The sequence below is a fragment of the Phoxinus phoxinus genome (genome assembly GCF_949152265.1).
Source record: "Phoxinus phoxinus genome assembly, chromosome: 13".
Taxonomy (NCBI): Eukaryota; Metazoa; Chordata; class Actinopteri; order Cypriniformes; family Leuciscidae; genus Phoxinus; species Phoxinus phoxinus.
Window position 1 is genome coordinate 15893860 of NC_136888.1, and position 23793 is coordinate 15917652.

Here is a 23793-nt window from a genome sequence, read left to right on the forward strand (position 1 = left end):
TACATTGAAACTTTGGATGTACGAGTACGAGAGTATGACATTTCAGGTTTAAAATGTGAAAAATCAAGAAATTGCATGTCAGCATGCAGCTATTGAACGGTACCATACAAGAACGCATGAAAAGTGGCGTAATTAGTCATTACTTGTGCAGTTAAGTGCATAACCTCTTTTCAGTCTACTTCAGATCTGAACATTGTGCCAGAAATTTCAGCCTTCTCGTAGAAACGCGGATCAGAGTAACAAGCCTAGAGCAAAAATTCAGAGTATTTGAGGAGGCAGAGCCCTTTTGCAGGGGAAATGAGAAGATGCCTTTGACCTAAACACAGAACGCTTGGAAATGACAGCCAAGCCATAGAACGTTGTGATTGTTTAGGATGTTAATTACACCGAAAGAAGCTGTAAAACAAGCCACAAGACTCCACTCAATGAATAGGGAAGTAGGCACAGCTGGGATGCTTATAATCAGAGGCAGAGTGAAGGGGGAAAAAATAAGAGATCAGTGCTTTGGAGATTAAATATTATCTTGTCACAGCACTAAATAAATCAACTTCTCTTGCAGCTTCATTCACTCACACTGATGAGTGTCTCACATAACTGACTTTCTTCTATGTCACCTGCCTTCCATTTGGCATTTTTCAGTATGTTGATTTGAAGCAAACTTTGCATAACTGCAATAAAGTAATAGAAAAAGTGAGGGTACGCTTTTGCTAACCGTCCCACTTCAAGCACTGACAATCTCAAACATATAGGCCTAATAATCTATCTGACCGTTCTGTTGCTGTAACTGTGGGTTGATGGATCTGGTAAATCCCTGAAAATACTGACCATACGTGTTAAAAAGGAATGGTTTACCCAAAGATGTGCATTCTGTAATCATTTAACTACCCTTATGTCATTCCAATCTGCATGATTTTTTTCATTTTCAATATGAATCTACAATGAATGGTTACTGGAGATTTCCAGATTCAAAAAGGACACAATAGCACTATAAAAGTATCAAAATAGTACCATAAAGTATCATAGTAGTCTATAGAACTATCAAGTAGTCTATCTAAGTGATCTGACATATTTTAGTGTGAAACAGAATAAAATGCATGTTATTATTTACCAAACTCCTTAAATATTCGAATATCTGAAATGATTCCACAGATGTCGTCATAAAGGTTTTGAACAACATGAGGGCAAGTACATGATTTTCATGAATATTCCTTTAAAATGCATTTACCCGTAGAAAAGTGAGAAATGGACACTAGACATTTATTCTACACTTTTTGACATTGAGATCCAAAAGTCTGCCCAAAGGCTCAAAGAATCACAGGCACTCAGACAAAATGTAATTTAAAGATAAGATATAATCGTAAATATATCAAAGGAGTTCCCCAATTTACAAGCAAAACTAATTCCTGGATGTTTACTGAAAGTGTATCCTCAAAGAATATGAAAGGTTAATTGGCTTTGAAATAAAGTTTACATCAGAATAAAAGGTTAAATCAGAAAAAACAACAACTCAAAAGCAATACTTCATTAGAATCAAACAACTACCATACTCAATTAAAAACAAAATACATAAAAACATTGTTCCCTAATGACAAGATAATAACTTTAACATATCTATATAACAATTCAACAATGTTAAAGTTATGCATTGTAGGTCTTCTAGGTATACATTTCAATGCTTAGCTAGTTAAAGCTACAAAAAATAGTGTTCACAAATGTGAATTCTCCTCTGCAATCACACATTATACAATCGAGACCTGTACTATTTTTTAATGCTGCTTTCCAGCACTATTTTTTGTTGTTGTTTTGTTTCGTAAAATGCATTGTGGCACTCACATGAAATGCGCTTACGATAAAAGACGACATGATTCCACGTAACGTGACTGAGGTTTGTAGACAGACAAACGCCCTTAAAACGCGTACCATTACAATCATTGAAGCTAATGCAAAAGAAACACTAACAGGGAACAACTTTCAACAGTCGACTGGTTTGGCATCCGACCAGTCTCACAAGAAAAAGATATGCAATCACTTTTAGCAGTGTTATGGTCCTATTCAGAGCAGTGTGTTGGGTGGATGAATGGCTTGCTAATGGAGCAGATATTCATGCTGAGGAGATGGAGAGATAACATTCTGCTGTGGGGCGTATGGGAGAGAAACTCTGGTGAGTGAGATAATGCAGTGTTTATGGTAATATTTTAATCTCTTATCGTGCTAGAGGAGAAACCCAGAGGGTATTTATCAGCTTTTGAACTAACGCACCACTGCTTTATTCATTTTTATCATCTTTAAAAAAAAAAAAAAAAATCTATTTTTCCATTTTTGTGGTGCCCTATCAGAAGCAACAAGAGATAGTTTACGCTTCCGTTTTTTGCTCTCTCTTTCATGTGATTGATGTGCTATTTCATTTCATTTTTATAAATGTCAGCAGTCAAAGACAGTTTTGTGATATGAAAAAGACCAATTGAAATAAGATTATGTGAATTAGCTCAGTGTTTCTCAACTGGTGGGTCGCAAGACCGTTTTGAGTGTGCAGTAAAAAAAAAAAACAATGGCAGCGTCCAAAAACGTAGGCAGCTGACTTGTTGAATCGCTGCCTTATCAGTCGATGACAATGACTGGGCATACTCACGAAAGTACCTCACGAAACTGATTTCAGACAGACTCCTGAGGCAGCGTAACGGTTTAATGAACGAAGGCAAAATAGAGAGAGTGTATAACTAAGCAAATATTTAATTACTACAATAGTAATTTCTCATTTACAACAAAGTTGAAAACGTTGGTCAAAAACTTACATTTATATACAAACTGACCACCAATCGCACCTTTCAGACGCCATCTTTCTCTTTTTAGCTCAACTGTCACAGAATGTAAAGCACAGTGCTATTGTGGGATATCAGAGGCAGAGAAGGATACATCTGGTGCGTTCAAGTCATGTCATGTCAATGCACATGAATGTCAACACAAAGTCGTAAATACGAGTGGGAAGCTTGGGATTTTGGGCGAGTTTGAGTTGGGGGAGAGTCAGTGAGAAACGTGGCCACAATAATTATAGGCAATTAGCAATGACATTGTCAGGCTTTTTTATTTATAAAAAAAAAGCTAATTTCCTTCACAAAATATAATAGCATTTTAATATAACAATATAATATGTAACGATAAAATTTACAGTGGCTTCATAAATTAATTAAAACAAAATATTAAAAAGGAAAAAAAACCTGATGCACATTCTTTGTTCTTCATTTTCTAGAAGTAGAGTTTAAAAATCTTGCTGTATTTTTGTGCAGTTAATTAAGAGAAGGTAGCATGTTTTTCTGATGCAAGACTTATTTTGAAAGACGTGCGTGAAAGCTGTTGACACTTCGGTCAGACGCAGTTTGAGTAAAGAGTGAGAAAAATGTGTTGTCCTAATTCAGTATCTGCAGTCAGGTGAGATAAAGGCTGCAGCCGAAAATGGATGGATGGATTTGGAGGATGCGTTCCAAGGAAGGAAGGCATCAACACAATTCCAAATACAATGTTAGCTTCAATTCCTATATCCTGAAATGCCTTCATCTGATCGTTTATTTAAGGCAGCATAGATGTATTATTCGCCGTCTCAATCCTATGCTTTCCTTTCTGTGACAATTAAGCTGAAAAAATTAATGAAAATGGCATCTGAAATTTGTCGAAATTTGAACAAAGTTTTCCAATTCTGATGTAGTTTCTAGCGAGAAATTACTATTGTAGTAATTTAATATTTGCTTAGTTATCACCAAACCTCTCTCTATTTAGCTGCAAGTCATTAAACCGCTACACTGCCTCAGAAGTCTGTCCAAAATTGCGTCCGGTTTCGTGAGGTATCTCCGCGCGCAAACGCTGCCTACAAAGTCATTCCCTGCAAGTCAGCTGTCTAAGTTTTCGGACAAAGCCAATAAGTGTGTTTGAATTGCATCTCGATTGGAGTATGACATCAAAGTACCACGAGAGAGATTAGAGAACTGCTCTCGCGGTACTTTGATGTCATAAACCGATAGATCTGCGCAGCGCCGCTTCAAGTCGAACACACCTGTTTGTCAAACTATTCGTCAGTGTCATTATCATTCAAACGTTATTTTCGTAACTTGGTACGAAATAAAGTCTCTCACCTCAGAAAAAAATAACTTTCCTGTCCTGTCAGAAGTTAGACTGTGCTCATAAAGCTTGCGCAAATGCAGCGGCGCACAATGTATATCACTTCATTATAAACACGAGCATGCAACATTGTAGTGATGTTGTCAATTAGTTAAGTCATGATATTACCAAAAAGTACCAATAAATTACGTAACCGGTATGCTGTGTTCTAGCAGGGAAAGATTTGCATGCATGATGTTCATTCTATTCATCATAGAGCAGTTTATGTTTACAGTTCATGTTAGTATTGTGTGTTTACCATTATAACTGTTGTTTCTATAACCCCAAAAAGCCACTTTATTTGTACTTTGTGTGTTATTCTGTATATTTTTAAATGACTGTTTATGATGGCTCATGCCAACCAACTTTATTGTATTAACAAAAAACAGTTTGGGGCATTAGATGTATTCTTACAATGTATGTGTATGTTAAGTAAAGTGGGACGTTACTTGTGTGAGTGTCAACCATTTTTGTAAAATAAGTTTGCTTGGTTTAAAATATATATATATATATATATATATATATATATATATATATATATATATATATATATATATATACACACACACACACACTGTATAGTGTGCACTGTATATATATATATATATATATATATATATAGTATATGCAGCGTCTCGCGCATTACACAGCATTTTAAACATGCATCACTCAGGTTAAAATGTTCAACTTTTTACAAAAACACGTTGGACCTTAATTTGCTATTTTTCATTCCACTGACCTGCATCTCGTTCTGTGGGAACCGGCCCTAATGACCATGGGGAAAAAGTGGGTCCCTTGGCCAAACTAGTTAAGAACTAGTTGAGAATGTGCTTAAATGATAAAACATTTCTACAAAAAACTCCTTTGAGTTAAGTACAAAAAAGGCCAAATAAACAACTCAGTCACTGCTACAATTTTGAAGTATAAAATATGTCCTATTTACTCAAACAAACTGCAAAAACTTATGAAAGTGCGTATATATACAACGAATGTTATTTCTCAAGCCATTTATACGCCAAAAATAGTTTTTGCGTGCATATGATACGCAGTTTTCGCGTGCATATGATACGCACTTTATGGCGTGTAATACGCACGCACTCCTCACCCCTAATCCTACCCAAGGGTTTTTAGTGCGTAGCATACACACGCAAAAAAAAAAAACATTTTTGGCGTATAAATAGTACGAGAAATAACATTCGTGGTATAGATAAGTACTTTCACGAGATCGTGTTGGAAAGTTTGAAAGAGTTGTTTCTGTGTTTGTTTTCACAGAGAGTGAGGAACAGTCTTAGAGATGCACCACAGAGCAGTGCAGTAGGGTCTTCTCTTCAGAGCCGAGTGGACAGATTGTCGAGTCATTGATACGGCACACTCCAGATTCACACTGTAGGACCACATATGCCACCACAAATGTTACAGTTCCGTTTCGTTTCCCATTTTTTATGACTGAAAAAAATGTATTGCAGCCTCCAAGTAAACTTGGCTGTTCACTTTATAATGAAAATGCACATATATGTACTATATTGGCTGCAAGGATGCAGTGTTTTCTACACATGAAGTGGCAGAGCAGCATATACTACTGTACATCTATAGTGACACACCACAATAAAAATGAGTCCAAATTTAAAGAAATTAGATAAAAAAGACTGCATACTGCAAAATAATACAAAGATGTTAAAAAGACATCTTGCTGTACGCAACAATATACAACATTACCCCCCATTACGATTTACAAACAAATAGTTCTTTAACAAATCTGTCAAAAAGACTCACAAACTGCAGTTTTAATTTAGAATCAGTATAATAATTAATTACTCAGTGAATTTGTCACAGTGTTTATTGAAATAGTGGTCTATTATTTCTGCACTGCAACACACACACACACACACACACACACACACACACACACACACACACACACACACACACACACACACACACACACACACACACAACTACTACTGTACATGCATGTATTGAAAATGATATTCCATCATAATTAAAAAATGTTTTGCAATGGGGGAAATACACACAAACAAATAAAAATAAAATACAACAACAAACAAACACAACTCAATGCTTCGTTTATCATTATTTTTAGAAAACAAAGCTTGGTCTTGGGCCAGAGTGTTGATGCTGGAGTAAAGGGGTTGGCATGGAATGGCAGGGAGTAACATGTGATTGTAGAGAACAGCCCATATGGATACAGGAAGCACTGGGACAGCCTGCATTCTGCGAGGGTGGCAAACCACTGAAGCAAAGAGGGCTGAGTCTGGATATTTACAGGGTCCAACAAATCACCAAGGCCAAAGATGTCCAGCCACCCACATGCTTCTTTACTATTATAAACCAATGCCAAAAAGACCACATGCTCTTTTCTCAGACCCTCATGCTAAGCATAACTGTTTTTTCATCATTCTGTGAATTCATCGGGTGTTCTAGTTTATGGATCAAATCGTGACTCAACCCTCTGTATAGAAAAACAACCACAAATTTGCATTTGCAATAATGCACTTAGAAACCTGCACTTAGAAACCTACAATTGAAGAAACCTTGTGAAGGATTTAAAAGTAGAGAAGCTCTATCATTTATTTTTCATTTAATGATGTTGTCAAGTTTTTAAATCGTTAGATAATAGATTATGCAGAATGTTGATGTTTATGCATTACTTTAAAAAAGTGTATGTTTTATGTTTATGCTGCAATGTCTTGTCCCATAGATTTCTATTGCAAGTGCAATACTGTAAATAATTGTGGAAGGAAGGAAGGAAGGAAGGAAGGAAGGAAGGAAGGAAGGAAGGAAGGAAGGAAGGAAGGAAGGAAGGAAGGAAGGAAGGAAGGAAGGAAGGAAGGAAGGAAGGAAGGAAGGAAGGAAGGAAGGAAGGAAGGAAGGAAGGAAGGAAGGAAGGAAGGAAGGAAGGAAGGAAGGAAGGAAGGAAGGAAGGAAGGAAGGAAGGAAGGAAGGAAGGAAGGAAGGAAGGAAGGAAGGAAGGAAGGAAGGAAGGAAGGAAGGAAGGAAGGAGGGGCAAAAAGAACAATGTACGAAATATGAACAGGAAATAAAAGAATAAGAGAACAAATAAAGACAAAAAAAGAATTGAACAAAAGAAAAGGGACCAAATTAACATAAGTAAAAAGAACAGCACAAAGAAAAGAAAGAATGAACGAAGGATATAAAAACAAATTAAGGAAGAAAAAGAATGAAACAACAATATAAGAGCGAAAGAACAATGTACGAAAGAACAAACAAACAGGAAATAAAAGAATGAGAGAACAACAAAGAAAAGAAAGAAAAAAAGGAAAGTGAATTGAACAAAAGAAAAAGGACCAAACAAACAAAAGAACAGCACAAAGGAAAGAAAGAATAAGCGAAGGATAGAAAAACAAATTCAAAAAAAGAAGGAAGGAAGGAAGGAACAACATAAGAACGAAAACAATGTATGAAAGAACGAACAATAAAAAATTAATGAATGAACAAAAAGAAAAGAATGAGAGAACAACAAAGACAAAAGTAAGAAAGAAAAAGAAAGATGAACAACAGAAAAAGGACCGAGCAAGAATAGAACAAGAACAGTTATTTTTCTGTAAAAAGACCAGAACAAAGGAAAGAAAGAATAAACGAAGGATAGAAAAAATGAAGGAGGGAAGCAAGGAAAGAAAGAAAGAAAGAAAGAAAGAAAGAAAGAAAGAAAGAAAGAAAGAAAGAAAGAAAGAAAGAAAGAAAGAAAGAAAGAAAGAAAGAAGAGTAGTGAGTGAGTGTTGGGGATGTGCTGGCAGGATGGGAACAGTGGGACTGCTGAGACACGGCCCGTATGATGCCACACATCCAGCACATCATTAAAGAGATGATGCACATTTACATGCTCCACCGGCCATCGTGTCATTGAGAACGAGGCAGCAGCGGTGGCGCTCTCCAAGAGATACACCCCCTTTCCACAGAGCGCACACACTCACAGGCCACTCCTAGGTTGGGACTCGCCTGCCATCTGTTGTTTAATGGTCTCCTGTAATGGATCCCTGCCCCATGAGCCCAGTCTTTTCTCTACGGGACACCCAGCAGACCTACAGGCCAGAGAGCTCACATTTCAATGGGTAGATCAGACTCATAACCTGGCTGAAGATGAATGAAGCGACATGGTCCAAATGAGGCTTCAGTTGCATGGACTCGGACAGGATTCCCATCCTAAACAGGGGTTTGTACACAAAAACCCTCAAATATGATGATCCCCTTCTGAGGGACCTGCTCATAAGCAAGTAAGAGGGGAAATGTATTTCTTGATTTGAAATTGATACCTTTATTTTATGTAGTAAATTTATCAAAGTGCCAGTAAAGACAAAAATATTAAAGGGGTGATTGATTATGAGTTCACTTTTTTAACTTTAGTTAGTGTGTAATGTTGCTGTTTGAGCATAAACAACATCTGCAAAGTTGCGACGCTCAAAGTTCAAAGCAAAGGGAGATATTTTATTTTACAGAAATCGCTTTTTAAGGACTACAACAAACGGCTTAGGGACTACAATGAGCTTCTTCACGGGTTAGTGGCATCACTAATCCTAAAAATTTACATTAACCCCGCCCCCGGGAACTCGATTTATAGATTATCATGACAGAATATGCTAATCAATGCCTAGAAGATAGTGAACTCCACGTCAGCTACATAAATCCATCAACTAACTATTCAGAAATGTCCTGTTGCATTCTACATTGTCACTTCTTCTTGAGCCTCTCCATCTTTAGCCGAATCCGGTTTGAACATAAAAGGCTAAAAGTTGTCGAAATTGTCCGTGCGTGTCTGTGTGAGGTTGAAGCTCCGCCCTCGGTGAGGGAGCAGCAGCTCATTTGCATTTAAAGGGACACACACAAAAACGGTGCGTTTTTGCTCACCCTCAAAAAGTGACAAATTTAACATGCAAGAAAAACTATCTGTGGGGAATTTTGAGCTAAAACTTCACATACACACTGGGGACATCAGAGACATATTTATATCTTGTGAAAAGGGAATTATAAGACCCCTTTAAGCAGCACAATTGTTTTCGACATTATATATAAAATTTAAAAAATTAACAGTTTGCTTAAAAATAATACTAGGGGTGACTACTATAAACAAAACCCTGTCCTCCTCAAGGGCACAGCTGAGCTAATGGTTCAGGAAGTTTGCAAAAGAATATTAGGTGAGGAGGAAAAGAAACAGGAGAGCAGAGATGGGATCTATTTATACCAGGCTGACAGAGCGGTTAAGAACTTCATCTCGTAGCTCAGATGGCACGATTGCTCAACTGAGGAGGGATTTGACAAGAAGCTACGTGTCGATTAGAGATTATATTGCATGCTCCGCTGCAGAAAAAAGTGATGATGTGACCAAACAGTGACACTAAATATTGTGGAAGGGTCTTACAGAGAGATCCTATCTCTGGATTCAACATGAACCTGTGCGGGTGAGAGGATATTTATGAAGGTGAGGTGTTTTTATATCAATGACAGCTTAAAGAGCATTTCTCTAGCAAATGGAAGAAAACTAGTGGAAACCTCAGATCGATACGTCAGTCTTTGCCAAAGTAGAGAACTGGGGTGGTGTGGTAGATAACAAATGTGCCCAACATCTCTTGTACAGCCAAACCCAGTCTGTCTCACAAAAGGTTAATTGAGTCTATTTTGGTTATTGAGTGGCAGGGCCTTTCTTGGGTTAACCAGCATATGGAAGAACTTTCAGCATCTTTTAGACCTAACCATCCATCAAGAAAATAAGATAAGGATGATAAATCATTAAAATGGTAATATGAATTCATGTAATTTGCAAAGATAAGAATCCCTTTTTAATAATCACTGATAGTGAAGTTGCGATATTTCCCTATTGTGATGTATATATCAGAGTGAAACCGCTTCTCGAACAAGAAAAAAAAAAAAAAAAATGTAGGCCGGGACTTGATTTTGTCCATCTGGAAATGATTGGATCTTTGTGGTTTGCTATTGCTATGATGTCATATGAGTGACAGCCAGGTTGACCTGCCCACGCACCGGTGAACATGACATCAGAGAAGAGATTAAAAGATTATGAGGGCACATGAATTTAATTAATTAAAAATGATGTGCACTGTGCACCGATAAATCATTTATAAGAAATACAGCAATATTCCCAAAATGATATATGATTAATCAATTTTGATTTCATGATGATTTTTAGGCCGCAATATAGTTCAAGCGAAATCGAATTACGAACTAGTGTGATGTCATTTTAAAGGGGTGGTAAAATCCTTTTCACAAGATGTAAAATAAATCTCTGATGTCCCCAGAGTGTGTGTGAAGTTTTAGATCAAAATACCCCACAGACATTTTTATATACGTAGCATGTTATATTTGTCACTTTTTGAGGGTTTGCAAAAACGCACCGTTTTGTGCCTAGCCCTTTAAATGCAAATTAGCTGATGCTCCCGACACAGAGGGCGGGGTTTCAAGAGCTCGTGTTTGTTAGCAGCTGCGATTACCTCACGCAGACACACTAAAACTGTTCTGCCTTTTATATTTAAACGGAGTCAGACAAAGATGGAGAGACTCAAGAAGAATGCAACAGGACGTCTCTGAAAGGTTAGTTGATGAATATATGTTGCTGATGTGGAGTTAACTATCTTCAATTAGGATACTGTCATGGTAATCCATAAATCGCTCGTATAGGAACTGTTGTGAGATGCACACAGAGTGACTTTCTATTGCATGTGAAAAGATGGATGCTAAAGTTTGAGCTGACTCACAAATGTACTCTTATACAACAATGTAGCCTACATTTTAGGGTTGGTGATGTCACTAACCCGGGAGGAATGTCGTGTAGTCCATACCAGCCGTTTGTTATAGTCCTTTTCTTTAAAAGCAAATATCTTCCTTTGCTTGGAACTTTGAGCGTTGTAACTTTGCAGATCTTGTTTATGCTCAAACAGCAACATTACACACTAGAAAAGTGAAATCATACTCAACCACCCCTTTAAACAAAGTCAGGCCAAACCTAAGTTCAGTTGGAGCTTCAAGAGTTCGAAACTGTATAGAAAAAAGTTAGGGAACACATTTGAACTGCATTGTTCTAGAGTTAAAATCGTAAACACCTCTGATTGGCCATTGTGTTCACACGGTCATTAGATACGGCTGTGATTGGCTACAATGATCAACGCACGGGAGTGTTTGAGAGCGCACGGAATTGTTTGAAGGTGTTTTAAAAAATATGAGCGGGAGCGTTTGAAAGCACAAGCAGGCGTCTATCAACGAACCGGTCTGCTGATATATGCCTGCTTTCAAACGCTCCCGTCTGTATCCGTGTAAGCGCTCGATGAAGAGCGTCATTGATGTATCTTTACAACATGTTTTTGAAGCGCTGATCATTGTAGCCAATCACAGACATCCGATGAGCGCGTAAGTACAATGGGCAATCAGAGGTGTTTACGATTCCGCTCAAAGCGTTACTTTTTTAGATTTCAGTACTTGGTACCGAAGTCGGTACTTTTTGACAACTCTACATTGTTCTGTGGCGATTACTTGATAGGTAGGTGTGCTATATGGCTCCGCCTTCTTTGACGTGGAAATCTTCACTGGATATCTTCACACGGCATACTTTACTTACATACTTCTGCATGCATACTTTTCTTAATTTAGCTCTAGCATCATTCTCTTAATTTAAACACCTACTATTATTATTAATGTTCACAATCACTACTATTTGTTAACAAACAGCCCTGAAGGCTCATGGTTCAGAGTCCTTGCTCAAATTGTCACGTGTGTTTTCTTTCCCCCCCACCGTGGCCTCAAAACTATAGGTAGTGTTGAGTAATTAGCTCAATTTTTCAACCGAACGTGATAATTACTTTTGATAAATATTTGCATAATTGAACTACTAAGTGCCTCGTCCTTTTTTCAGTCCCTCTACCCAACCCTCCCTTACAATGTGCTGGAGGTTAATGCTATTCGCCAGCACACAACGTACACACATTCTAGAAAGCCACACAATGCAAATTGATAATAGCTGTTCTTTTGTTGTGGGCAGAGAGGTATTATACATTAACAAAATTAGAATAGCAGTTGTGTACATAGCTATTACGGGACAGGGAATATATTGCTAATTTTATACATTTTTAATTATAGATAAATATAAATAGGCAATTGTAATAAAGCAACATTTTAACATTTTAATTTATATACATCTCACATTTTAAATGTGTGTACTGCTGTATATATGTGTGTGTATATATATATATATATATAAATAAAAGTGTGTGTGTGTTTGTGTGTGTGTGTGTGTGTGTGTGTGTGTGTGTGTGTGTGTGTGTGTGTGTGTGTGTGTGTGTGTGTGTGTGTGTGTGTGTGTGTGTGTGTGTGTGTGTGTGTGTGTGTGTGTGTGTGTGTGTGTGTGTGTGTGTACAGGTATGCATGCGTGTATGTATGTGTATATCTATGTGTGCGTGTGTATTTATGTGTGTATGCATGCGTGTATGTATGTATGCATGCATGTATGTATATATATATATATATATATATATATATATATATATATATATATATAGATGCATACATACACACATACATATATATATATATATATACACACACACACACATACATATATATATATAAACAAATTCAGTGGCTTTCTAGTAAGCCAAGAGTGCATAAAGCAGAGGTCTGACTCTATTAGCTGGAAGGAATCTCATGGAATAACATTTCAGTTGCTCACGGGCTTAAAGAAGAGTGAATTAAAGAGATAGAGCGAAGGCAAGCTAAGAGGAAACCAAAACCAGTGTCTTTCTTCCTCCCCACACCTTTGTGATATCAATAATTCCTTATCTAAATGGATCCAGAGCCGCCCGTAACAGCTTTTTGATTTTGTGTGAGACCATGCCAGGCCTCATAAATAAATATGAGGAGAGGTGGGGGAATTCTGGGATGCTGTAGTTTACCTCACCGTGCAGGAGACTCTCGCTAAAAGCCCTGGCAGAGACTCTGTCTGACGGGTACTGCCAACCAGTCACGGCACAGTACATCGGATACTACAGCCCAGTGGCGTGAGGTAGACTTATGAAATGAAGTGGAAAAGTTCCCTTTCTGGGTTTTGGATTTTTAGTCTGATGTAAACTTATTCATAAATTCTATATTTTTAATTCTGATGTTTACTTTGTTTTTGTTTTTATTTTAAGCATATGAACAATATTTATCTTAAACTATTAACAAGGAACACATAAGTATTATAAAGTGTTTATAAAATTATAAAATATTTTAATAACACTCTTAAAATTAAAATACTATATTAATAGTATTTTTTTTTTTGTACATATAAATTTGCAGTTACCGGGGAAGCCAAATTACTTTTTTTATTTTATTCATTTTTCCAAATTGTACTTGCATCTCGGTGAAACTGGCACTTTTGAAGCAATACCACAAAATACACATAAAAACATGTGGATGGAGACCTTGCTACTAAAAGAGTATTTAGTAATTCCATATATCGTAGCGTTTATGGTTTCATTTTGTACTGTTGATTTCCTTGAGAACACACAACTACCCTTTTCTCCTCAAGTAACACCCCTGCTAAAGCCAGATGAATGATGTTCATTAAAAAGACTTGCGCTGACCTGACACAGAGCATCCAGAGACACATTATTCTTACACAACATTAGGAGTGCAAGCCTCCCCTAATCTCCATATCCACACACGCGCACACAGAGACGATAATGGAGTGAACGAGAGACAAAAAGAGAAAGCCGGAGAATTGGGAGGACTTTTATTGTGAAACAGAGGCAGAGGGATTATTCTCCCGCCGCGCTGAGCCCAACGAGCCGTGACGGGTCCATCTCCAGTTCCCGACACACACAGCAGTGGTGTCTCAAATGCTTCTTACTTCACAACACACACACACCCTAAATCTCTGCAAGCCAGTCGCGACCTGGATGGAATTACGTAATGTAGAGAGAGAGAGAGGAATGGGAGGCGGGAAGGCAATGAAGCAAGAAGTCAGACTGATCTATTAGAGCTAATAATTACAATAATAAAACTGTAAAGATGCAGTCATAACCCCAGAAGCATTGCGAACAAGCGTAGCCCTCTCAAGGTCAGACGAGGGAGGGCCACACTTTAACGGTTACCAGCTCAGAATCCGGCTGAGTGATTACAGGTTTGAATCGTCCTCGCTCAAGGTCATTTCGCCAAAACGGGCAAGTTAAGTGACCTTGACCGTACCTGAAATACTGAACAGCAACTGGATTTGCGATTGCAATAGTGTGAGAATGCATTAAAAAGATTTGATTTGTACATTTTCTGAAGAAAAACTCAACCGTGGTTATGGACAATAAGAGCCTATTATATTTACTCTATGGCTTGGTACCTCCTTTAATGTAAGATTCTTCACACATTTTATCACCCCTCAGGTGAAAGTCATACATTTGATCGCTTTGCAAAGTAACAAAACGCCTCTCCTCAACAAGCCGCATCGCTTGAATGGCCTTGTTCCTGTGTAATGTGAGAAAACAGCCTGATATACACACACAACATTGGGACACGAGCTGAAAAATGATTTGAACAGGTCATCTTCAAAGCGGAACAATTATATCTACCAAAATTTAAACGCCTGTCAAAACATTCCTGAGACGGAGCTCTTTCAGGAAGACTGCTCTGACAAGAGGCACAAAAGCGCTGACAGGAGAGGACGAGGGAGACCTCAGCTTCTCTCACGTGACGTTAACCCTGCCGACTCACAATGACCTAGACATTTCTTGAAAAAACAGCTCCTGTCTCTCACAAAGAGCAAACTAAGATAATGACAGAGTATGTGATTGTGATCATTAAATACAACATGAAATCAAAATTAAGTCAAAAGTATTGGTGCTTTGGAACTTTTTTTTTTGTTATCATTTGTCAACGTTTTTTGCTAACGTAACCAAGGTCAAGAGTGTGTGTGTGTGTGTGTGTGTGTGTGTGTGTGTGTGTGTGTGTGTGTGTGTGTGTGTGTGTGTGTGTGTGTGTGTGTGTGTGTGTGTGTGTGTGTGTGTGTGTGTGTACCTACTTAACTATATTTTGGGGACAAATTTGTACCCGCCAAAAAACCTCCCTTTAGCGATGTCCTCATTTGTAAATCTGGTATTAAAATAAAGTAATTTAAGTTTTTTTTTTTTTTTAAATGTAAAAATGCAGAAAGTTTTCTGTCATGGGTAGGTTTAGGGGTAGGGTTAGTGTACGGGGATAGAATATACAGCTTGTACATAAAAACCATTACGTCAATGGAATTGTCCCGATTTTGATATCGAAGTAACCGTGTGTGAATGTGTTTTCTTGTATAAATGGTTAATGAGGACACAAATGTGTATATTGACATGGGTTTTACAACATAAACATGGTTTATGAGGACATCTGTGTCCTCAAACCAAACGGCATAAAAAAAAAAAAAATACTAAATGTTTTTTTTTTTAATTAAAAAAAAGTTTTGAGTGATGGGTAGTGTAGTGGGATAGATTATACAGTATGTATAGTATAAAACCCATTACGCCCATGGAGAGCGCCCGTAAACCACATAAACGTGTGTGTGTGTGTGTGTGTGTGTGTGTGTGTGTGTGTGTGTGTGTGTGTGTGTGTGTGTGTGTGTGTGTGTGTGTGTGTGTGTGTGTGTGTGTTGTGTGTGTGTGTGTGTGTGGATGAAATATACGAACCAACATATTTATAACAAATATATAAATAAATGTCAATATTACTGGTTAATATATTTCATCACTTCACAATACAAATCCCACTGAATAAAATCAAGACCGGCCCAAGATTATTTCCATCTGAATATGGCCATCTACTTTCTCATACCTCTTTTCCCAGGTCTTCTCGTATGACCTGCCTGATCTCCTCCATACTGCTCTGAGGCGCTCTGCTGTGCAGGATCTTCAGTGTGCTGGTGTACTCCTCAGGCAGGAGGTAGTCCAGGGCTCCCAGGTGCTGCCCTACTTTAATGAAGGTGCCTCTGTTCATACAACACAGGTCCCGGAGCCTTTCCGCCGAACGCCTGTGAACCTGAAGAAAAAGACACATTTAAACAAATGTTTCAATTCTTGGAGCCATTTCAAATTATGCTCTCATAATCCTTATTCATACAACTACTGTTCAAAATTTGGAAAGAGCATTTTTTTTTTTCAGCAAGGATTCATTAAACTGATCAAAAGTGACAGTAAAAACAGTTATAATCTTACAAACGATTCCTGTTCTTTTGATCTTACCATTAATCAAAGAATCCTGAAAAAAAAAGTATGACCGTTTTTACAAAAGCAGCACAGGTGTTTCTTGAGCCTCATATCTTCATATTAGAATGATTTCTGATCATGTGACACTGAAGACTGGATTAATGATGCTGACAATTCATCTTTACGTCACAGAAAGCAATTCAATTTTAGAATAATAAAAAAAATATTAGACACAATGTAAAATATTACTGTTAGATCAAAATTTTAGATCAAATAAATGTAGACTTGTGTTCAAAAACATAAAAAAAAAAAAAAAATCTTACCAACCCCAAACTTTTTAACGTAGCCAATAAAAATGATTAGTAGTAGTATATCATTCTTAAGTATTTACAGTGCACAATATGCTAATTCACAATACTTCAAATCTCCAAGGGTATTTATTCAGTGGTAAAATACCAGTGAATAATCGAGGTAAATGTCTAAAAAAAAAAAAAAAAAAGTCAATCACTGTATTATTACCATTTTATTATTAATGGAATTGTCAAAGTATTTATATTTTTTCTGCTAGTGAATAGCTTAATTGTAAGTTACTTTGAAGTGTTAACCAAAAAGCAACTGCAAGAAAACCTAGAAGCATCAAAAACACTATTATTAATTAGCACGGACAACATTAAGAATGGAGAACATAACAGAAACTTATTTTGATAAGTTGCCTGCATCATTGCTGCCAGACAAAAAAAAACTACACACAATGGTCCCTCCCCGTCATCTCATTTGTCTTAAATGCTGTTTAAATAACGTCACTTTTATGGGGATCTTTGTGCGGTCCCGTCCCAACACCAGCTGGTAGAGTTGATGGTACTTTTGGAGGGACGTCCCTTTGGGACCTGAGCAAATAAACTGCCGTGAAATGAGCTCTCTTAACCCTCTCACCCTGACAAAAGACAGTCTTTTGTGCTCCAAATGGGGCCACATATGAGGCTGGTCGACCCGATTCGAATCATCCCTCAAAAGACAAAGTCCACATGCACCTAATTATACCGGGTGGGGAGTCTATATACACGTGTCAGCATGTGTGTGCAGGGATTAAACTGAGCCACAATAAACCTGAACAACGTTCGGCACCTTAATTCCAAAAATGTATACAAATTATTGGCAGTTTTGTCAATGAATTTAATTTCCAATATGATCCAGTCCAGTTTTTGTTTTATCCAGTACACAGACTTGTCTCCATGAGCAAATCCATTCGCAAAAGAAAAAAACCTTTAAAAGTTCATCACATTAGGGATTATATATACGTATATACACACACACACATATATAACGTACACACACATCGTTACTGAAGAGAAGTCAAAGCAAATGACTAAAGTATTTTAAAATATTATAAATTATACGTAAATAACGTGCATCTTTATTTGCCCCCCTCAGAGTTAGTTTAGGTGTATATGAGAGAAACATTTCAAAAGAAAAATGTTTGGCCTTTAACAATAACTCAGTGCAGTTTTAAAGTTAACTTTGACAACTCATTAAATGAAAAAATACATTTAATCAAATAAAATGTAACCAAACGTCACATTTAATTTTGCTTGGTTTATCAAGTTACAAGACAGTTCACATTAAAACCAAAAATCTTACCTCTAGACAAATACCATATATTTTTTTTGTAAATGGAAGTCTTTCATTTATTTGTTTGTTTGTTTTTATGTAAATATATGTTTTAATAATTATGCTTTTTGTGGATGGAGGGGCGTCATGTCATACCGTATCTTGCCTTGGCACCACAATCACCCCCCTACCTCTAATATCTTAATTGAATCTGTGTTTTTTTTTCTTTTCTTATTTCTCGAGTGCTTTACTCAGGCAACACCCCTACGGTCCAAAAAACTTTGGATCGAGGCATCGAGCTGATATTTCTGACAGGATGTCGAGGGGAGAGTAAACACACTTCTGTCAGGGAGGATTTGCTGTTAATCCTCACATGCAGTGGATGGGAGATTTGAAGGTTGTCCTATGGGCATTTTTTTGCACTGTTCGAGCTCAGCGCCACCACCACCGATGGCAGCCTAGGCCGTCTGGCTTTTGCGGCATGCACAAAACCCCATTTTCCGTGCCCAGAGAAGCCAATAGGATGTGGCAGCTCGGAGATAATTACGAGGGTGATGAGAAGACACTTTATTTCGGCGGATACTAAACATGTGGTTCTCGCCTTCTCAGCCCAGAGCCCAAACAGGCTTTTGATGGTGAGGATGTGTCGAGGAGAAAGGCAGGGCTAATAAGAGACGAGGGAGGCAGTAATAACAGTCATGATCTCTGCCTGCTCATCTTTAACACCTTCTATACTGGATCTGTGGAACCAATAAAGTAAAGTGGAGGGACGGCGGCTTGAGAAAAAGGAAGAAGAGCAGCTCTACCCCTTTTTTATTCTTCTCTAATCCCCTAGGGAGAGAAATCTGTGCCACCTGCCATCTTACAGTCCTGGCAATGGAAGACGCCATTGGCAGGCAGTCAGACTTCCTGCATTTCTTTCAATATTCCAACCCCACGTTTCTCCCAGCCACCCGTGGCTACTGCATTAGCATGGCCAGTCCATTAGGGGCAGCCTGGAGAAATGTGGCGGCTTTTTACATGGTGTGAAGGGGAAACCACTCTGGGATTGGCTGGTTCGCACTGGCATTCATCCAACAACCTAGTCTGTGGCATGCAGCTGGCCGATCTTAAGCTTCTAAGGAAGAAAAATGTATTAAAATCTATCCATAAACACATGCTAACTTTCAAAGAAGCACGGGAAGGGAACTCCAGGCAGACCTAATTCTCCAGAAAACTATATTCATAAAAAAGGGCAGCATTTACTGCAGCAATTTACCGTGAGCCAGTGGAGAGTGAAATAACACAAGAGCGCTCGTCGTATCTGATGAGGCGTCAATCATGTCTTCCATCAAGGCAATGCTGAAGAGTCTTTTGTTACAGGGGTTGTTCAGCAAACACAAGTGTGACAGCCAATCAAGTCCTCAGAGAAGCACGGGGAGGCACAGGAGAAGCCCTCCACATGTTCAGAGAGTAATAAGACAGACAAACTCAGCAGAAAGCGTTGACTTTTATGTGGGCAAGAAGGAGAAGGAGAGGGAGAGAGGGAGAGAGGGAGAGAGGGAGGGAGAGAGAGAGAGAGAGAGAGAGAGAGAGAGAGAGAGAGAGAGAGAGAGAGAGAGAGAGAGAGAGTGAGAGAGAGAGGGAGAGGGAGAGGGAGAGAGAGAGAGAGAGAGAGAGAGAGAGAGAGAGAGAGAGAGAGAGAGAAGAGAGAGAGAGAGAGAGAGAGAGAGAGAGAGAGAGAGAGAGAGAGAGAGAGAGATGAAAAGATCCCACACACATGGAAGGATGGACGAACAAAGCTTTAGCTATGAGCTCTGCCCGACTTAAAACCCCTCACCAAGACGACTACTGGAAGATTCAGGGTGTACAAAATGTTCCCTGTTGAGATTTGCTGGTTGTGTCATGCAATAGAAATGAGAAGAAAGTGTAAGTTACAAAAGCTAACAGGAGTTACACTCCAACTTAAATTGAACCTATTAAAACCACACATGGTCCTAACCGTCTGGCTATTTTTAGATAATTAGCATTTTGAGATTTTTCTCAATTTAGTTTTTATCTTTTTTTGCTACAGTATGATTGACATACAGACATAGAGGATAGGTTGAAATGATGATGATAACAGCAGACAGAGACAGACAGACAGATTAATTACGTTAATAGATTTTAAATAATTTTGCATATACAGTGTATATATATATATATATATATATATATATATATATATATATATATATACTGTACAAAAATACACACACACAGTATTATATATTAAATTAAAGCAAAATTAGCATTAAGCTAACCTTAACCTGAAAATAATAATAAGAAACCAATACAAAGAACAAACGGTATCAAATATTAACAAATGTAGCCTTCAACCTAACAGTTTCACTTTCATACAGATGTTGGTATCGGCATTGGCCATTACAAAAAACTAGGGATGCACAAAATATCGGCCACCATGTTGATATTGGCTTATGTTCATTTATGATGTTATAGTTGTCGGCCCGATAAGAAAATGTGGCCGATATATTAAAGCCAATAACGGATTATTTTGTTCCGCTAAAACACTTCGGGTGCGCACTGTTCGCCATGATGGTTTTAAATTGCTTGAAATATAATTGGAACATGTGGAGTCTGTCATAGGCTTCATAATATCATAATGAAAACATAATTGTGTGCTTGGGACATGGCTTTTAATGGTGAGACTTTTGTTTGTGTAATTGTCACAGGTCGAGGTGGGCCAAGCCAGACTGCACCCACCCCTAGACCAGGATCACCCTGAGGAGCGTGTCAAAGGAGGAGGCCGGAGACAAGAATAAAAGAATAACAACTTTATTTAATGTTTAAAAGCAATTTGAAAATCCTAATCTAAAATCTTCTTCTTTCCTTTCCCAGGAATCCGAGGCAACACCGTGGTAAGTCTATGGACAGGTAGGTATCACAGGTGAGTAGGTAGGACAGGGCTCGCTTCCTTCTGGCGCTGGTGCCAGACTCACAACGGTAAGTGACGAACAGGTGAGTATCCCAGGTGAGTAGACGGTCGGAGCTCACTTCCTTCTGGCGCTGGTGCCAGACTCACAGTGGTGAGTGACGAACAGGTGGGTATCCCAGGTGAGTAGACGGTCGGGGCTCACTTCCTTCTGGCGCTGGTGCCAGACTCACAGTGGTGAGTGACGAACAGGTGGGTATCCCAGGTGAGTAGACGGTCGGGGCTCACTTCCTGCTGGCGCTGGTGCCAGACTCACAGCGGTGAGTGACGAACAGGTGGGTATCCCAGGTGAGTAGACGGTCGGGGCTCACTTCCTTCTGGCGCTGGTGCCAGACTCACAGTGGTGAGTGACGAACAGATGGGTTTCAGGGCTACAACAGACTTAAGTCACAAGCTGAGCGGGCCTTCACTGGAACAGCCGGAATCAACACTTCAAATAGAGGTGAACAGCTCTCACATGGGTGGCAGGAGACAGAGTCACAAGCGGAGCAGGGCTTTCACTGGAACAGACGGAATCAACACTTCAAATAGAGGTGAACAGCTCTCACATGGGTGGCAGGAGACAGAGTCACAAGCGGAGCAGGGCTTTCACTGGAACAGACGGAATCAACACTTCAAATAGAGGTGAACAGCTCTCACATGGGTGACAGGAGACAGGGTCACAAGCGGAGCAGGGCTTCCACTGGGACAGACAGCATAAAACTTCAAGCAGAGGTAAACAGTTCTCACGTGTGCTGCCGGGGGCAGAGTCACAAGCTGAGCGGGGCTTTCACTGGAACAGACAGCATACAACTTCAAGCAGGGGCAAACAGTTCTCATGCGTGGTGTGCACACGGGGGGCTTTTCCTTCTGACATCCAACAGGTGACTACAATCGATCTCACTAGGCTCTTATGATGAACGGTAGACCAGCATGACACATGGGGAGTGCACGGCGATAAAATATAAATCTTCCACACACACACGACAGTCCAACTCCAAACATGCAACGTGATGGGAAACGTCAATTCCAGCACTACAAATCCACTCTTCAAAGTGCAAAATAAGGCCAACACTCACCCAGAGGTCTCGATCTGAAGAGCCGATGATAGTCAGAGTTGGGACAGATGTGGTGAATAATTTCCTCACCACTACAAGCGGGCTTCACTTCGCTGTTTTCAAATGGTCAAGGGAGAGGCTAGAGATCGACAAGGAATCAGTATATTTCACTCAGTGCGATGTATACAACGTGATCCAAGCACTCCAAATCAGTATCCAATTTAGTGTAGAAAACATGCGTTTATGAGATTCAATTTGTCAATCACTCATCTCACTCTTTTCCAATCCAGGCGAACGAATTCCACTCTTCAAAACCGCCCTCGGATCCCACAAGCGACACTCCTCTTCTTTCACGATGATCCTTCAGCTGCAACACTCTACAAATGTCTCCCAATGGGAGAGAACCACACCAGATCGACGGGGGAAGACAAAGAAAACAACCAGCCCACACGGAGAGAGAACACTCCCGATCAACGGAGGAGAAAAACAACACCCAGCCTTCTCTTCCACTTGTGTTTTATTCTCTCAAAATGCTGGCGTGGCTTCAATCAGGCACTCAGAGTGAAGTCCCCACACCTGTTGCCAATCTGCCGTTTAGTTGTCATGACAACAGACACACACACCGGCCCGGGGACAGTGTTACACTGAAAGTGCCCCGGCGGGAACACTTCTCTTGTGAAATCAGTTCCGGGGATTATTTGTCACCCCGTGACATACCCCCCTGCCAAACCGTTCTAGTCCCGAGAACGGTCTCCAGTCACCCAGTCTCCGTACCTGGCTGGAGGCTGACCCCGATTCTCTCGCTGAGAACGTCGTGGTGGGGAGATGGGTGCTTCAGGTCGTGGTCCTAGGCCTAGGCCCCTCGGGATCACTGCCCATCCTACCAGCGGGGGCGTCCAAGTCGTCTCGGCCGGTGGGTTCTCTACCACTGGCTTTGGGTAATTCGGGCAAGGGCGGATCAGGTTACGGTGTAAAACCCGTTCGGGGCCCGTCTTCCCTTCGGGCCGTAAGGCATACACAGGTTGGTCCGGATGGGGTTGTCGCTGAACGACGTATGGCTGGGCCTCCCATCGGTTGCTCAATTTTCCCTTCCCTTGTCGGCGATTGTCCCGTAGCAGCACCCTCTCCCCGGGCAGTAGCGGGGCTTCTCGGGCCGTCCTATCGTACAGTCTCTTGTTCTTTAACGCTGCCTGATTAATCCGGCCAGCGACCTGTTCGTATGCGGACTGGAGGCGTCGGTGGTGGTTCGCTACCCAGTCGGACAGACTACTTCCCTCTTCTCCCCCAGTGGTTCCCATAAGCATATCCATTGGGAGCCTCACATGTCGGCCGAACATCAGGTAGGTAGGGGCATAACCGGTGGTACTGTGTATGCTATTGTTGTACGCCTGCATCACTGCTGGGAGCCGATCAGCCCAGTGGCCCTGCTGCTCTTCCTCCAAGGTTCCCAACAAGCCCAGCAAGGTTTGATTGAATCGTTCACACCCCCCGTTCCCTTGAGGATGATATGGGGTCGTATGGGTCTTCTTACATCCGTACAGTTGGCATAATTCATGAATCACCTTTGACTCGAAGTTAGCCCCTTGGTCTGAATGGAGGATTTCAGGGCATCCAAATGGCTGGATCACGTACTTCCAGAGGGCGTTAGCAGTGGTCAGGGCAGTTTGGTCCATAGTGGGGATGGCCCAAGCATACTTAGTGAACAGATCGGTGACAACGAGAATATTCTGGATCTGGTCCGCCGGCCGTCCCAGAGTGAGGAAGTCCATTTCCACCATGTGCAGAGGTGCCCTGGCCTGAATCGGGACCAGCGGTGCCCGTTTCTCCCTCCTGGACTTGA

At 39.9% G+C, this 23793-nt stretch overlaps 1 protein-coding gene across 1 annotated transcript in view; it reads right to left on the minus strand.

Annotated features, from left to right (window-relative positions):
- The window catches only part of adck1 (aarF domain containing kinase 1), a gene marked incomplete at its 3' end in the record, with an annotated part of 104188 nt that overhangs the window by 45806 nt on the left and 34589 nt on the right, over positions 1–23793 (minus strand). The window contains exon 4 of the mRNA XM_079632152.1: positions 15967–16170. Coding sequence (XP_079488278.1) covers positions 15967–16170 — 204 coding nt within the window. The remainder of the gene's footprint in view (positions 1–15966; positions 16171–23793) is intronic.